The sequence below is a fragment of the Notolepis coatsorum genome, assembly GCF_963971535.1.
Source record: "Notolepis coatsorum genome assembly, chromosome: 13".
NCBI lineage: Eukaryota > Metazoa > Chordata > Actinopteri > Aulopiformes > Paralepididae > Notolepis > Notolepis coatsorum.
This window is the reverse complement of record NC_140177.1, coordinates 117,471,098-117,490,039: the sequence shown is the minus strand read 5'-3', so window position 1 is coordinate 117,490,039 and position 18,942 is coordinate 117,471,098. Positions and strand designations below refer to the sequence as shown.

General features: G+C 41.4%; 1 protein-coding gene across 1 annotated transcript in view; it reads left to right on the top strand.

Moving 5' to 3' along the window:
- Positions 1-18,942, top strand: part of efr3a (EFR3 homolog A) — a 463,079-nt gene that overhangs the window by 387,063 nt on the left and 57,074 nt on the right. The window contains exons 13-14 of the mRNA XM_084327782.1: positions 4,422-4,497; positions 16,582-16,743. Of these exons, the coding sequence (XP_084183908.1) occupies positions 4,422-4,497; positions 16,582-16,743 (238 nt within the window). The remainder of the gene's footprint in view (positions 1-4,421; positions 4,498-16,581; positions 16,744-18,942) is intronic.

Here is an 18,942-nt window from a genome sequence, read left to right as displayed (position 1 = left end):
GACAAGCCCATCTGTTGCCTATCGTCCGGGGCGCGAGAGCGGAGGCTTTTGTTATTACATTCACCCTGAGAAATGTGCTTCTGCTTCATATGAGAAATATTAAAAGTTTCAATATATGTTTGCACATTAGTATACATTCAGTGTTCGACTTACGTAATGGTCCATTCTGGTCTTAAACGCAGACGATAATCCTCAGTCATGTAACGTTATCCTCCAGGTGAAAAGTTAGTCTGAAAACTTCGCCTCCAGCATGTCCTCCTTGCAAACATTGCAACTGGCTTGACTTTCTATTTTAAAATGCTTAGTTCCAAACCTCTGACATTGAGGCCCCGTTTAGACGGAAACGCTAGCAGGTGAATGTGCCTTTCGTTTATACGGAAACAGCGTTTTTACGGGGTGAAACCGCAAAAAAGTGAGACTACCTTCCAGGGTGGAATTCCTAGAGACGCAAAAGCTTTGCGATCTCGTCTAAACTATCAAAACGTATAAATCTGTTAAAACGATGACGAAAGGGTTGTCACGGCTCTGGTCGCGCGTACTGCTTACGTCACAGGTAGCAGGTATGCGCCAGTAGCCGAGACGTAAACAAAGCAAGTATGTCTGACTTATATCAACGGAGATCACCTGAAGGCTACATTGGCAGTACTTTTAACCCTTTCACTGCCACACGACAGAAGGTTAACCCTTTACTATCACACACCCGGCTGTCGTGTGGCAGTGAAAGGGTTACATACACAAGAATCTGTCCCGCGGCGTGAGTGGACCCACTGTCTGTGAGTGACTCTGCTTTGGTGCAATCACATTCCCCATCCACAGTCTGCGAATCAGAGGCAGAGTAGGGCGGGTCTTCACAGCACGTCATGTGACATATGCGCCAATCGTGTGACAGTGGGGCTCCGTCATCTCGAGTCGTTACAGCGTCGTCTGCACGCAGAATTCCATCCCAAAACGCTCGTCTAAACGTAAAATTAAAAGTGAAACCGCAAGATGACTTTTGCGGTTTCCGTTCACAAAACGCTCGTCTAAACGGGGCCTAAGTCTAGCTGCTCAAGTCAGTGGATATTAACCGTGTTTCGGGAGCGACGTGTTGTACTGTTGTTGTGATGTGGTCGAGCGTGTAGCGTGTAGCGTCTAAATTAAAGGGGTGTTTGTTGCAACGGTGAAAATTAAAGGGGAATGTGTTTGTTGTGGACAATTATTCTGCTCTGTGTGACAATAAATACATTAATGATGATATATTATATGTAATTTAAAACCAAAACTAAGGCCTCCGTATGAGTTTAAGACGTGGACATGGTCATGTTTGTTGAATACAATTTTTCTTTTTTTGACTGCCGATTTTTATTATTATTTTTTCCCGATCCCCGATCCTCTGAAAAGCACGTGATCGACACCGATTCCGATCACGTGATCGGATCTGGACATCCCTAATTATTGCACAATGTCGTTCTATTGGATTCTTATTATATTATTATTGTATTATGCACAATCGTTGCGGGCAAGACCCCCTGCATTTCATTGTATACTTGTATGCCGTGACAAATAAAACTCTTGACTTGACTTATACTATGCACCTTATATATTACACTTGAGGACTGACTGTAGATACAGCAGTTATCTAAATAGCATTGAATTAAATGTCAGTAACTTTGACTTTTGCTTGTAGGTGTTTCTGTTTTAACACTTTGGTTGCCACTTGTTAACATGGTAAAACGTGGTTGGATGCCAGCACCCACTTCAATGATAGCGTTGTGAACGCATAATCTCTGTCTTAAATTATGGCTATGTGTCTAATCTGCCTGTCGTTTATCAATGACTTGTTTGCAGTCAACATTGTCGAAATGGATTGTTTTTTAATCGGTTCATTTTCGTTTTATAGCATTTTGAAAAGCCCTCGTTTTTCAGGAAAATATATAGATTCCGTGATAAAAGGCATTTACTGGAATATTCTAGCATACACAAAAACGTTGTAATTTCTCGGCCTATTTATGAATCGTTTTCAAATAAACACTAGATTATCGATAGTATATGTGTACTTATGCACGCTATAGAGGCGGGCTGAAAAATCGATTCTCTCATTTCCTCATCAGCGATCACAGCCACACACACGCATAGGGCAAACGCTTATATCTCTGTGAAAACGGCTCTGATTATCCTAAGACTGGTAAAATAAATTCCTTACCTGAGATCAGATGTTATCAAAAAAGATTATTCCAATTCCTGATCACCATTCCAAATATCGATCACGCTTATTGATTACAGTGTTGGGTCCTGTAAATACATAATCCACGCGTTTTCCGGCTCGGCGGTCACTTGGGTCTCTTCAGATGCCTCACCGGAGAAGTACAATGAGGAAACTGCCCCCCCCCCCCCCCTTCATCAGTCTAATCTAATGGGGTGCAGTTACACAGGGAGAGACGATAGGGGGTGGTATTTTCCCAATGGAGCTCAGAGAGAGTCTGCAACACTAGCGTGAGGCTCGATTGATGAAATATTAATTCAAATCGCTAATAAAAAGAAATACGACAAACAAACGCTATATAGCGTTGCTGGCATTCAACTGGCGGCATGAACTAACGACAAAACGTGTCCGTTAACGGTGGGTTTCTCATTGAATATATTTCAATACGATACCATTTATTAATCAGAACGATGCTGAGAAGCTAATTCATGCATTCATATCTAGCCGGTTAGACTACTGTAATGCACTTTTCACAGGTCTCCCTAAGAAAACCACAGAGAGGCTTCAGCTAATCCAAAACTCTGCAGCCCGACTGCTAACTAGAACCAAAAGGAGAGAGCACATTAGTCCAGTCTTAGCTGCTTTACACTGGCTTCCTGTAACATTTAGAATTGACTTTAAGGTCCTTCTCCTTACATACAAAGCTCTAAATGGACAGGGACCTAGCTACATCGCCAACACTCTAATAAATTACACACCAGCAAGAACACTGCGATCATCAGCTGCTGGACTACTAGAGGCTCCTAGAAACAGTCAAAAGAGGATCGGTAATGCAGCCTTTTTCAACTATGCCCCAAAACTGTGGAACAAACTACCCCAAAACATCAGAGAAGCCAACTCCTCGCTAGACATCTTTAAAAGACAGCTTAAAACCTCTTTGCTCAGGCATTTCACTGTGGGGTAATGCAGGCAAATATCTGAAGATAGATATCTGCTACCACCTAGTGGCAAGGGTAAATATTATTATAGAAACATCAGGGATATCCTGACACAAATTGTACTTACCTGCACTATTCTTACCCTGCCTACTTTTATACACTGCCTATCAAATGTATGTGTCGGGTATCACACTTTTTACTTCTTACTGATGACTATTTTTAAACTGAATCATTTTAAACTATTTTTATTATTTGTATTACTGAATCAAACTGTAAACAGAGCTATATTCTTACCCTACCTACTTTCATACACTTCCAATGAAATTCATATGTATGTTAGAGTGATTCTCTGTTGCGAGGAGAAGATGACTTTTGACCTAAATCTAGCAAAGTTGTTTACCATTCCAGTTAGGTACATCGTGCCAAGGTTGATTCTCCTAACTGGGCCATTTTCATCTGATTGAACAATCTTATCACACTTTTTACTGTAACCTTGCTATTTACATTTTTAATTTTTATGCTCGCTTATGCCTGTATTTTTTACTGTTGTATGTCCGTTCTATTTTATAATTTTTTGACTATTTTTAAACTTAATCATTTTAAACTATTTTATTATTTGTATTACTGAATAGAGAGCCTATTAGGATGCTAGATCCTAATGTGAAACACTGTGATTTACCATACCTTGCTATGCTCGCTCATGCCTGTATTTTTTACGGTTGTGAAGCACTTTGAACTGCAACCTCTGTATGAAAAGTGCTATACAAATAAAGTTATTATTATTATATATATTTTTTTGTATCCACTTTTTCTATTTTTCTCCCATCCCAATTTAGCCGTGCCAATTCTCCCCCCCCCCCCCCCCCCCCCTGTCTTGAACGTTGCTCGCATATGCCCCCCACTGGTCGGTTGTAGGGAGGATAGAAGCCTTGCATCACATGTCCCCTCCAATACATGTGGAGGCAGCCTGTCACATCTTTTCACCTGCCAGCGCGGACTCTCATTTGGCGAGGTGTAACGTGTGGGAGGCTCACACTACCCCCGCCATTTTCCTGTCTCTGCTGTGCAGGCGCCCTGACCGACCTGTAGGAGTCGCTGTCCACAACGTCCAGATTACCACCCATCGACTTCCACCTGCTAACTCTGCCAATTGAGTTAGTATGACGGCCGGCCCAAGCCGGAGGCAACGCCGACAGCCGGAGTCGAACCCGGTGTCTCTTGCGTTGATGACGAGCGCAATGTCCGCTGCGCCACCCAGCCGTCCGGAATATTGAAACCTTTTTGATTTGTCTCCCATCTAGAATCATTCCTAGTGTGGCAGCGCTGAAGATTAAGAGAGAGAAGATGGCCAAACAAGATGTGGCGTTCATGAAAAAGGTAAGAAATTGTCATATTCCATATTTGTGCATCATGGTTCACCTTCTGAAGGTAATATATTAGGCGTGGTGTGGGGAAACGGATAGAATGGGAGGCATGGTAATAATAATAATAAAAATTACTTGCATTTATATAGCGCTTTTCTAGACACTCAAATCGCTTTACAATGTACAGTAGGGTGGAAATGGCCTTCAATAAATCATGGTAAACCATATCACTGTTGTCGTGTGAATCACAACTCTCACTGGCGGCTTGCTCGTAAACCTATTTTTCCACCTAAACAATTCTCTAAAATATGTTTCTGTCCTGCAAATCTTGCATGAAACACCTGTCGATTGCATACTAAAAGTAAATTGGAAGGAAACGCAACTTGCGCTCTGGTGAGAGAGGCGCAAGTTTATTCTCTTGCGTACGGTACACTTTTACCACTTCTCAGTCTCAGAAAACCAACTCAAGTAAGATGTCATTCTTTTCAGAATTTCATTGGCTTCACAAACAGTCAATCATTTTCAGCATCAGTGGTGATTTGTCCGGAGGTGGTAACTTTTTCTAAACTGACACTTGTTGGCTGTTTGGTGTTATAACCTGAGATTGGAAGCGCGTAATAGGTCAAGTGGTGTGTCAATCAAACGGCAGCCATTTTAACTTTCAACCGATTTGTTGGTTGAGAGACAATAACACAGTGTGACGCCGACAGATGGCTGTAAATGTGTTGCGACGGCGCGGGCCGTCAGCATTTTAAGAGGTTAAAGGTGCTGAGCATGGGGGCATTCTCTGATTTCAGGTGGCAGACTGTTCCAAAAATTGCTGGCTCTGGCTGCCCTGGCAGTACTGTTGGCTAACCGTCTAATATGGTCATCTAATGGGGGCGGTGCTAGACGTACAGGACCTTAAATATGATACAGGCATTTTTTAAATGTATTATGTTCTCTAGGCTTAGGAACTTGTGTTTTGCCAGGATATTACAGTGATGGAAGGCTTGAGGTTCTTTGTCAAAGACTTTCAGGTCTTTCTTGTACAGAGACTCTATGACTTTGATAGTTGTATCTCTGGCTAGAGACCAGCTAGTTAGACAGTGTTCTATACGTGAGGATATCACAGACACCAGGAACAGCCTGATGGACGTCTGCCGCACAACATTAGTTTTTCTCTGCTAGACATTAGTCATTCTCCAGAATATATTTCTTATTTGCATCGAAAGATCTATTTAAACATTTCTATAATACCATGGGGCGACAGTGGCTCGGGAGGTAGAGCAGGCGTCTGGTAATCCAGAGTGTGATGGACCAAGCAGCCAGAAGATGAGGATACAGTGGCAAAAATAAGGGTTTTTATTTACCCAAACAAAGGGTGAACAATATAAGCCTAGCTTAGCACAATGAATGGAAGCAGACATGACCGGTTAGCCTAGGCATTGTCCAACTAACACCTCTCCCGAAGGCTAACCGGTCATGTCCACTTCCATTCATTGTGCTAAGCTAGGCTAACATGCAGCCAGATGGCTTTCTACTGAACACACAGAGAGGAAACCGGTATCTATTTTCTTGTCTCTCTCTGGAGAAGACGATAAGCTAATTTCCCAAAATGTTGGCGTGTTCCTTTAAACCTTTGGTAACTTGGTTTGACCTTGAAACCGTGGTATGGTGGTGTGCTTTGGAGGAGAGCTTAATTCACCCTCATTCTTTATACAAACTGCAGTCCTACCAGTGGTTATGTTCCTAACTACCTTTTATGCAGACGACTCTCTAATGGTGGGATTTTAATTTGTTTTATTGTGTTTATTCATGCAAATGGGAGAGAATAGCCGCGGATGCTCTCAGGCGCATGAAGGCCCACTGACGCATCAATCCAGCGTGATTACAGACGATAATGATGATGTGGTGGTTAGGAACCGTTTCTGCATATTAATGAGCTTTTGCGGCTGGCACTGAGATATTTTAACAGATGGACCTCAGGGGCAGTGGTGCGAAAAGAGACATTGTTATTCTTAAAGGCGACATATTTTTGTTCCTTTTCAATAAGTTAATATAGGTCTTTGAGGTCCCCTAAACATGACTTTGAAGAAAAAAAGAAGAACAATCTGCAGCCTCTATACCCCTCTGTTTCAAACCTGTTCTCAATGGGTTATTTATTTGCCTGTAACGAGCAAGGTGTTTTTATTGTACAAATGTGATAATTCTCGTACATCTAGCAGTGGTGCCTGTACCATTGAACAAAATTCAGATCCAACTTTCAGACTAGACCTTGCAGGGGCGGCTAAGTGGCCCAGTGGGCAAGGCGCTTGCCACTAACGCAGGAGATGCTGGGTTCGAGCCCAGCTCTCGGCGTTGCTTCCGGCTTGGCTGGTCGTTCATACTAATACAATTGCCAGTATTAGGGGGTGGGAAAGCCGGTGGGTGGGGATCGGACGTTGTGGACAGCGACTCCTACAGGTCGGTTGGTGCGCCTGTACTGCAGAATCAGGAAGCAACGGGGGCAGCGTGAGCCTCCCACGCGCTACTCCTCGCCGCTGAGAGATCGTGCTGTACAGGTGAAAAGATGCGACAGCTGCCTCCTCGTGTACCGGAGGGGACACGTGATGCAAGGCTTGGTCCACATTGCAGCCGACCAGTGGGAGGCATGGTCTAACAACGTTCAAGACAGGGGAGGGTAGAATTGGATAATATGAAATTGGGATGGGAGATAAATTGAAAATGGGGATAGAAAGTAGATAAAAAAAAAAAAAGACTAGACCTTGCAGATCAAAATATGACAAAATATCCAGCAATAGTATAACATCATGTCATCAACATCATTAATGGCATTCACTCATTCGGGGCCATTTGATTTCCCCCATCCTGTTCTAGCACGGCCAGGTTTTCATTACATAGTTTCACTGTGCGACACCTTGTTTGTAGAGCTAAATCTATATTTTATATTATAGCTATGGATACAATACCATGGTCATTTGACAGTAACTATCTTTTGTTCAAGATGCAAAAAAGATTTTTTTTTTCATGAATACGTTCACACGTTATTCCGTGGTTAATATAAGTATAATTTCTAAATGATCCGGGCTAGTTCCTGGGAGGCTGGTTATAGGGCTCAATGTTAATTCTACTAAAACCATTGGCGTTTCGTCCCTCGACACGCTACTTTAAAAAAATCAAATGCATATGATAAAATATATGATTCCAAAAAGAATATTCCAATTATTTGATCGCCATCTGGTAGATCGTATGTCCATTTGGTCCACGACATAACACACCACAACATATGGATCGGGGATCCCGAAAACGATTCAATGCGATCGAGTGAAGCCCTAGGTTTCCCATTACTAGAAAAGTGCGCCCCGGAGATATTTGAGTGTAGCACCCGGTCTGGAACAGGGTTTACTGCACTCTCGGTACTGCCTACTAGCAGGATCTGGCCGGTACTGCACCTTCGGAGTCCCAGTATGCCTTTTAACGGCAACATACAGGTCCCTGACATTGAACAGGATATTAAAATAGAAAAAAAGGGAAAACTATCCAAAAACATATATATGTTTATGGCCCTTAACCGTTGGCGCCCAATAACGTGTGTATATACCGTAATTCCTCTAATAGTAACCGGGTCTCAAATACAAGCCGGGTCTCTATTAATGGCCGGGTGCGCTCTTGAGCTAAGCAATTATAAGCCGGCCTCCTAATACAAGCCGGGTTACTAATATACTGAGCTGCATACTGAGCTAGTTACTTGATTTCACTTTGAAAACGTTGAAATGACCAGTGACCACCTGTAATTGCACTGTTTACTATTTCATACAGTACTTGGTTTCAATAAATGAACCCATTACATTTTACTGGGTTCAAACTGACACAAAATGTTGATTTATTCATTATGATCCGTTTGAAAATGTGAAATATAGGCCTCCCTCTTATACAGGCCTCCTCCTAATACAAGCCTGGTGTACCCGCTACAGTTGAAACAAATACAAGCCGGGGTTACTATTAGAGGAATTACGGTATATACGTGGATGGCCCCCGAAAGTGTTCAGAAACATATTTTAGGTTAATCATTCTTTATGTGAAAAAGACTAGAATTACATGTGAGCCGCAATCTTATACACGTACATTAACCCTTTCACTGCCACACGACAGAAGGTTAGCCCTTTGCTATCACACAACCGACGGCGATGCTCCATCATTAGCATCATTAGCTCCGCAAATGCGGAGCTAATGATGCTAATGATGGAGCATCCCCGTCGGTTGTGTGATAGCAAAGGGCTAACCTTCTGTATTGTCACAGTGAAAGGGTTAACCGGCTGTCGTGTGGCAGTGAAAGGGTTAATGTACGTGTATAAGATTGCGGCTCACATGTAATTCTAGTCTTTTTCCACATAAAGAATGATTAAATGCGGAGCTAATGATGCTAATGATGGAGCATCCCCGTCGGTTGTGTGATAGCAAAGGGCTAACCTTCTGTATTGTCACAGTGAAAGGGTTAACCGGCTGTCGTGTGGCAGTGAAAGGGTTAATGTTTCTTTGCATATTTTCACACCGCTAACAAAGTACTGGGTCCATTGTCTCGGAATTGATTTTGGTGCCAGCTGTAGTTTCTGCACGTGTCCGACACACGAGACCGAAAGTACTTAGCCACTTCCCTCCGACACAACTGTCGTTTTTTCACACAGCGAGGGAAATAATACTGTCGGACTATGTAACAATAATTAACATATTTTACAATTCGTATAAAGTTTTGCAAATATGGAGACAGATAAGAGAACATTTCAAAGCACTCAAAATTGCCAATATCTCCATTTCGACCTATTTCTGAATCACTTTTCTGCAGAATCGTGAGCTCCTTAACAGCCTGACCTAGACCGTGCCGCGTCACATATGTGCAAAAATAGACACGGAACAGTATGAAAACACTGCCTACACTGGCCACATATACATTTAAAGTCACAAGACAAAATTACAGTAGTGAGGTAGTAATGGTCCAGAGAGGGGAGGGAGAGTGGATAGTAGTCCAAAAACATGTTAACAAAGTGCAATACCAAGTGAGGCTATTTTGCCTGCCGTTGTTTGACAGCACTACAGATTCTACCTTTAAATAGAATATAGCGTATTCTGACATCCTATGCGTATTACACTGAGAAGACACTTTGGAAAACAACATCCACCAAATGGCTTAAGTTATGTTAATATATGTCATTTTAGAATGAAACCCTCTTGTTTATCCATGTCATCTGTCAAACCCCTGAAGCGGAAGCCACAGTTCAGAAACCGTCTTCTGTCTATTAATACCAGATGGACGTGAGCGTCTATACAACCTGCCTACCTTTATCTCTGTCCAGGCACCCATGAACAATCCATAGGGCAGCGACCCCTCACAAATGAATGCACGTAGACACTTCCTATTCACACACTCTCATCCCGCTGTAGAAGATAATGAATGGAGCCTAATTGCATTCATTATCAATGAATAGAACTCATCAGCATCTGAAATACCTTCACTTGTCATTTTGCCCCCCGTCCTCAACAAATGTATGAATACATGACAAAAGCCACTGACAGGATATTTAAATCCCCCCCCCACCTACCTTTTGGCAGAACAGGATGGTGTCCAGTGCCATACGTATACATGCTAAATGGACTGCTTTATCCAAAGCGCTTTACAACTTATTCCTCACTTTTACCCATTCACTTTCACTTAAATTTGATAAGGAGAACATGAATGTGTTTACTTTTCGAAGCAAGCATTAATTTTTAAGCATCGGAAGTCTTGTTGCTCGTTTGTGATCTAGTTAACACTTTAACTGCCGGGAAACGCTTTACAGCGTCATTCCCGGCCATGCTCAAGTTGCCGAAGGACGCTTTACAGCGTCTTTAATATCAATATTTCAAAAATCTGTGATCGGATTCATATTTCCCCTCCGCTGGCCTGAGATCCACCAGGAGGACCCACTGAGCTCTCTGGCGGTTCAGGAGCGCCATCTGGTGGCCGATCGGCGCAATCGCCAAACAGGAAGTGCTGTGGAGGTTGTGCTGGTCGGCCATATTACTTCCGGGCACTCGGTTTGGCTGCCGGCACTCTGGCTCGTCACAATATATAGCGATCCATTGCCAATAACTCGATAAACAACATGATTTGGACGTATATAGTATTATACAAGCTGGAAATGGTTCATCAGGATAAACATCCCATAATCGAAAACGGTCTACACCACGCTGATCGTCCAACGGCGCGAGGAAGATCCGGTAAGATTCAGCGTTATTTTTGATCGTGTTCCATATAAACTGTTATGATGAACATATGACCCACACTAGATGAATGATATAACGCTGCCCACAGAATTATAAACGATCCCCCGCCCATCCGGTCATCATCAGATCATACGTAGATCATTCTAGAAGTACGTCCAATTGAAATTTTTTATATCGCCCCGATTGCCATCAAACTGTATTTCATCATCAATATAATGCATTTGGGGCTATAGATCACGTTCTGGAGAAAGCTGCAGAAAGAGATGAAAACATACTTATACATTAGACCATACTTTACTATGAATATGTGAATTAAAAAGTTTAACGTTGCTACACAATGAACAATACATATAGGACTTTGAATGGGCCCTAATAATGGCAATGTAGCAATAGAATTTAAAAAGTTATAGCCATGCAAAGAAGGGGTACTTCTCCATAGACAAATAGAGCTGGCAACCTATGGTATATCATGAATTTAACCCATGGCACCCAAAGTGTTAAGTGATTCTCAGCGGGGGCCGGGCCCAAGAGAGGGAGCTGCCAGAGGCGCCTGGAGCTAATAATAGAAAATTATTAAAAACATAATTACTAAAAAGTTTTCAATCACAAAACGTCAAGATGAGTAATTATTCAACTTAATTATTTGTATATATTATATAAATAATATTAGCCTCATCGTTAAAGTTTTGACTTGGAATTGAACTCTTGAGTCATCTGCTTGACAGTGAAATGTGTTAACTACTAGTGCCACACAACCTGTTTCACTTGATGATAGAAAAACAAGTATTCACATCAGACAAGCAGGGGCGTTTTTAGGGTTAGAAAACATTGGGGGCTTCAGCCCTTTTTTTTCTTTTTTCTTTTTTTTACACAGAAATACGCAATTTTAGAGTAATTAGAGATGAATACTGAAGAACTAGAATCATTAGAGGTTCTCAAAGTGAGGTCCATGAGTGGGATCTGGGCAGTCCCCATAGAAAATTCAAAGTTAACAGGACCAAATCATCAGTTTCTTATTTATTTATTTAACCTTTATTTAGCCAGATAAAACATTGATCTGGTCCAAGAGGCCCCAACAGGAGTACAAATATACATATATACACATATATATACATATATATATACATATACTGTACATACATACACACATACACCAATAACAAAATAAAAACACAGTTAAGAATCATACACATAAGCAAATAAACAAACAAACATATGCACAGCCTATGTACAAAAGAAATAAACAGTTCATCTCTAGTCTTTACAGTTTTCTTCAATTGCATAAACACTCAAATCAAAAGTATTACACAATTATCAAAACCTTACACTCAAGGAGCAAAACATAGGCCCAGATTTGCACCCCTATAAGCACAATGTCAGCCTCACACTTTTTGCAAAACAATACACACAGTGATTTGCAAAACACTAAACACACTTGCATTACATTAGACACAGTATGTCAAATTACCACACATATGAGCCAATTGGTTAAACACAGCCATCAGATGCACAAACACACCATTGCTTAATTGTAGATACACCAATCAGGTTTAAGCACTATACAAATGCAGCAGGTGAGTTCACCTGTCTTCAACCAAAATGGAAGGAGAGTGAAGTACTGTACACAGAGAACGTGAAAATATACAATACATTCACCAAACACTACACAAGACAACCAATGATGCAAACTGATGAAAATATACATTTTCCCAAATCAGTCAACATGTCAACATGGAGCATCACAACTAAAAATTATCTTGCCAGATCCAGCTAGGCAAAGAGATAATGTCTAGTATTTTCTGTACTCTTATTTAAATATTTTCAAAATAGTTTTTGTTTTACTGTAATTTTAACCTGTACTGGATACAGTATTTTATGTTTGTCTGATATTTGCTGAGCTTACAGTGTTATGCACATAGTAGCATGAAAACTGGGACATGTTTTGTTGTGATTCTCCATGTTGAAATGTTGACTGATTTGGTTATATGGAGAGAACATTTATATTTGTATCAGTCTGCATCATTCATTTGGGTATATGGAGAGAAAATGTTTTTTTTTCATCAGTCTGCATCATTGATTTGGGTATATGTAGATAAATAAATTATATTTTCATCAGTCTACAGCATTGGTCTTGTGTAGTGTTTGGTGAATTTATTGTATATGTGCACATTCTCTGCGTACTTCACTTACAGTACTCTAATCACTGAGAAGTAGAATCGCTAAATGTGGTTTAGGTTAAGCACAGCAGTGTGTGTAACTGGTTCAAACTGAATTAAGTCATATGAAACGTGTGTTTCATATGGTAACAAAATGTAGTTTTTATAAATTAGTGTATGGTTTTGACAAGTGTTTAATTTAGCAAAGGATCTGAGGTGTTCTGATAATTGTGTGTGTGGTTGGAAATTGTGTGTTTTGAAACAGCGGGCCCCGTTTTCAAAATCATGCTTAAGCAATCAAAAAAAAACTGTATTGTGTGTTTCATTATATACATTATGTTTCAGTCTTCTCATAAAAAAAATATTAGATTTTGGGGTATTTTCCTGCCTTTGGTCCGCTGTGCATTCACATCTCAAATGAACCGCAGCAGGGTTCACTTGCAAGAGTGAATGAGCTTTCACACCACCCGAAACCAACCAGACTATCCGAGGAAATGAACCAGGGTTCGATTAAAGCTTATTATAGTTTATCACAGTATCATGAGCATGTCTTTGTCAGTGGACACTGGACATGGGTATGGATGGCTCCAGGTGCTGCTGCGTTAAAGTGCACATCTAAAAGCACAGTACAGGACACACTCAAAGGTTATCGCACCTCAGAGATGGCAGTGGACATGTATGACAGGACAAAGGCCATATGTAATGGCCTTTGGATTGAGGAACATACTACCAGCCAAAGGAGGAAGCAGAAAAGGATGGACGAGTATGTAGATTGATTGATTGATTGATTGAAAAGTTTATTAACAGATTGCAGAATGGGTACAGACAGTACAGTACAGCTCAATACATACAATTGTTAAGGGGATGCAGACCAGAGAAAGACTTTCGTCTTGTTTACATCAGGGTCCCCCATTTTCAATTCATCATAACATATATGACATACATGACATACAGATAGACAGTACTGCTACATCTATACATTTATGACATATCAGATTTGCAAATACAGTATACTGTTTGTGATACAAAAGTGTCCAGAAAAGGAGTGTATATACATTTGGCGTAGAAACTGTACATTGGAGGAGGTTGGTTGGGTGGGGTGGGGTGGGGTTGGGTGGGTTGGGTGAGGGCTGTACATTGGAGGTGGGGGGGGGGGGGGGGGGGGGTTGGGTAGGGGATGTTCTATAGGGGTTCTATAGGAGTAAGGTCAAGCAGTAGTCTGACCAGTTTGTTTTGAGATGTTTGTAATTTTGTTTTTAGCGCCTTTGAGGTGCTTTGGTACCATGAGGTGCAAGCATAGTCGTAGTACCCTTGAATGAGTGCTCCTGCCAGAGTCTTCAGGGTATTCTTGTTTACCAGTGAGGAGATCCGGTACAAGAATCAAGTTCGTTGGTTGATTTTTTTTATTACATTGGATGCCATTTTGTCACAGGAAAGATTTGCCTCTAGGATGGAACCCAGGTAGGTAATATCTTCTTTCCTTGTGACAATATTGTCACCCACTGTAACTGAGAAGCCGTCGGTCTTGCTGAGTTTGTTATTTGAACCGAAGAGAATGGACTCTGTTTTGCCCATGTGTAATGATAGTAATTGTGTGTATTGAGCAGCTGTACTGTATTGTACCCATTCTGCAATCCGTCAATAAAGCTTTCAATCAATCAATCAATCAATTCATTCACTCACGCGCTCCCTCATGATTTCAGAACACCGGAAGTGTTGCGGTGGTCTGACTCTATACCAGCTGTTTTGGTCAGCAGAATTGTGGGCGTTGTAGTTCTTTCCCTTGCCGTAGTTGAGTCATCTTGTGGCACAAGCTCAGACCTCAGCTCAGGAGATCAGCTGAGACAGAGACTGTTCTATCCAGTCGTCGAGAGAATGCTGCAAGAGCTTGAGAGCAGGTTCTCATGAGTTGGATAACAACTTATGAGAGGCATTCAGGCATGTTATCCAGCCTCAGACCAGTTTCTCTCAGTGGAATTGCTGCAACCCCTCGCCACACATTACAATATCCAACTATTGCCAGAGGAGATCACAGTTGCAAAGTGTTTCCTGGTCAGGACAGGCAGATATGCAGTCCCTACTATCCAAAGTGTCTTTTCCCTCCTGGATGATGATAATAATAATAATTAATAATAATAATAATAATAATAATAATAATAATAATAATAATAATAATAATAATAATAATAATAATAATAATAATAATAATAATAATAATAATAATAATGCATTTGATTTATAAGGCGCCTTTCAGGACACTAAAAAAAAAGTCCACAAATCGGTGAATGAAAAAATTATAGGATCAAATGAAAACTACTTACTAAAAATGGATGTTTAAAAGTACTAAAAACCAACAAAAAATACCAAACACCAACAAAGATTCAGCACAGACAATGGGGATGCTGACATCAACAAAAAATAAAAATAAAAAAATGTAAACAATTTTTTTTTTTTAGGTCCGGGGCTAGGAGAAAAACATCCGGGGCTAAAGCCCTATGTTTTAAATTATGGCTATGTGTCTAATCTGCCCGTCGCTTATCAATGACTCATTTTCCAGTCAACATTGTTGAAGCGGATTGTTTTTTTATCGGTTTATTTTCGTTTTATAGCATTTTGAAAAGCCCTAGTTTTCAAGGAAAATATAAATATTCCATGATAATCGCCCTTTACTGGAATATTCTAGAATACATGTCATTTTTCGGCCTATTTATGAATAGTTTTCAAATAAACGCTAGATTATCGATAGTATATGTGTACGTATGCACGCTATATAGGCGATCTGAAAAATCGATTCTCTGATTTCCTCAAAGCGATCGCCCACACACACACACACATAGGGCGAATGCTGATATCTCAGCGAATACAACTCTGATTATCCCAAGACTTGTAAAATAGATTCCTTACCTCAGATCTGATGTTCTCCAAAAAGATCATTCCAATTCCTGATCACCAATCCAAAAATCGATCGCTTTTATTGATCCAACGCTACATACTGTATTATGTATTCCACGCTGTTCTGAGGCTCCACAATGAATCAGATCGGCTCGGGTTACATGCCTGAGAAGTAAAATGTGGATTCCATTTTCATTGAGTCCATTCCAAAAGAAAGGGTGCATTACCATCTGGGAGACGATAGGGGGCGGTTTTTTCACATCTGAGCTCCTACAGGGGCTGCGTACCAACGGGAGACTCGGTTGATGAAATATGAATTCAGATCGCTAATAAAAAAATAAAACGCTAATTGTCGTCGTGGGCATTCAGGCATTGGGCTGATAAAACGTCTTATCACGTTTTGGGCATTGAAAGTGTTAAAAAAAAATGTATTCCAAAAAAATAAACGAAGGTCAGCCCTTATTACATTGCAGTCCCCACAAGTCTACTTCACATTAAACATAGTAAACACAACAACATTCATTAGAATAATGTTCTAACTAAGATCTGCCGAAATGCATAGATATTTACAGTACAATAAGGTTGACAGCTCTGAGAGCGCACCTGACATTTTCAATATGAGGTTGATGCTGGGAATAATGTCATGTACTTGACAGATGTGTCAACCCATCTCTCTCTTCCTTTTCCGCTCCCTCCCTCCTCACTCCCCCCCCTCCCCTGCTTCCCTCCCTCCTTCCTCCCTCCCTCCTTCCTCCCTCCCTCCTCCCCTGCTTCCTTCCTCCCCTGCTTCTCTCCTTCCCGTACAGCATGGCCAGCAGCTGTACCGTCACATCTACCTGGGCTGCAAAGAGGAGGACAACGTGCAGAAGAACTTTGAGCTGCTGTTCACCACCTTGGCCGTGCTCACCATCGAGCTGGCCAATGAAGAGGTGGTGATCGACCTCATCCGGCTAGCCTTAGCTCTGCAGGTAAAAATGTACTATGGATTATTACTACAGTCGGTTGTGGTGCTTTACTCTGTGAAAGTATTTCTTGGCAGAATTTTGGCTGGAAACTAAGGGAGTTTTCCCACTATGATATATCAGGATACCTGGGCCATGACATGATACTGTTGTGATTCTTAATCGAATCCTTAAAGCTATAATATGTGAAATGTCTCCATTAAAATACATAAAAACGACTAGAACTATATTATATACTATATATTGTTGAGTTGTTTACTTAAATTATCCTAAATATATGTTCAAACCCTGAGAAATCCGTAATTTCAGTCAAACATACGGGCCGTTTCCTGTGGTTTTCTTCTTCCTGGTTTACATTCCGGCAGACTAGACTGTGGTCGCCTGTCAATGGTGTCATATCCTCTTACCCCCTTCCTAACCCACCCTGGAGCACGACAAACTGCCATGTCTCCGATACTGCACTGTGATTGGCCAATTGTCTTTTTAGGGGTGTGATCAGATTAGGCTTGATTGAAGTAGCTTTTAAAATTTTAGTGGAAGTAGCTATCGTTTTATTTTCCATTCAAAAACTCAAACGTTTTTGAATGTTTTAAACGATCTATGAAACTGACCCTACTGGTTAGAAAGATTGACTACCGTATTGTTCCAAATATAAGACCACCCTGATTTTAAGATGACTCCTCTTTTTCGAGACTCATTGTTGGAAAAATACTTTTTTGAAGACCAAATCTTGTTTTTATATTTGAAAATTATGATAATAAAACACGCAGTTAGTTTATTTTATAGAATTGACCGTGCCTTGGGAGGATTCAGTGGAGGAGGCGTATGAAAGGAAAAAGCTTAGATATGCAGACTTGGCAGCAGAAACTGAACAGTGAGAATATAAATCTAGGGTTTGTCCGGTGCAAGTAGGATGCAGATGATTTATAGCACCATCAACTGTATCATTATTGGGAGAGTTGGGGATTTGTGGGTGGAGTTTTTGAAAAGTGGTAAATGAGATGTCGGAAGAGGCATTGAAAGGATTTAGTTGAGGATAAATAATGTCAGCTGGGGGCAAATGTAAACAAAGGGTAAGTATTAATGTTCTTCTCAGTAGTGGGCGGCTAGGTGGTGTAGTGGGCAAGGCACTCACCACCAATGTGGAGACGCTGGGTTCGCGTGTTCGAATCCAGCTCTCCACATTGTTTTCAGTTTGGCTGGTCGTCCGTACTAATACAATGGACCTGTCTCAAACCCTGCCCCTTTTCTTGATCCTCCAATCACAACTGTCGCTTACCTCGGACAAACTTGGTTTGTCCGAGGTAAGCGACAGTTGTGATTGGAGGATCAAGAAAAGGGGCAGGGTTTGAGACAGGTCAATTGGCAGTATTAGAGGGTGGGAAACTGATGGGTGGGGATCGGGCGTTGTGGACAGCGACTCCTACAGGTCGGTTGGTGCGCCTGCGCAGTAGAATCAGGAAGTGTCGGGGGCAGCGTGAGCCTCCCACGCGTTACTCCTCGCCACTGAGAGATCGAGCTGCGCAGGTGAAAAGATGCGACTGCTGTTACCTCAAGTACCGGAGGGGACTTAGTCCACATTGCAGCCGGCTTGTGGGAGGCAAGAAACAGCGTTTGTGACAGGGGAGGGTTGAATTGGATGATACGAAATTGGGATGGGAGAAAATATAGAAAATGGGAGAAAAAGTGGATCAAAAAAAAAATTCTTCTCTGTTGTTGCTGTTCATGTGTGATATTGATATCAGGAATTGTTTTGGATATGGAAAAAGGGGAGCTAGCATGGAATGGGGTGGTTCTGGGAGGCTGGAACTAACTGTTTGAGCCTTTGAGGTGTCATAGGCCTAACTTGATGAAACGCCAGTGAAGAAAGGTGCCCACTTGATATCCCTGGTGATATGCTGGCTCTCACCGCCTATCTATCTACATGTTGCATTGTGGTAGCCATTGGGGGCCATGTGTCTGACCATAAATGTGATTATAGCGAGCTAAAGAATATATCCTAAATATGGTTAAAAGTCCTGGTAACTTAGAAACGGTTTGGACATCAACAAATTCACTGATATACCATGCTCTCTCCACTCTTTCCACTCATAATGTTAATGGAAATACTAATGCTAGTCACAATTCCTCTACAGCCTATTGGCACCACTTTTGTTCCTGTCCCTAGGCCCCAACTTGACCCAGCCAGCTTTAAGGGCAGGAACG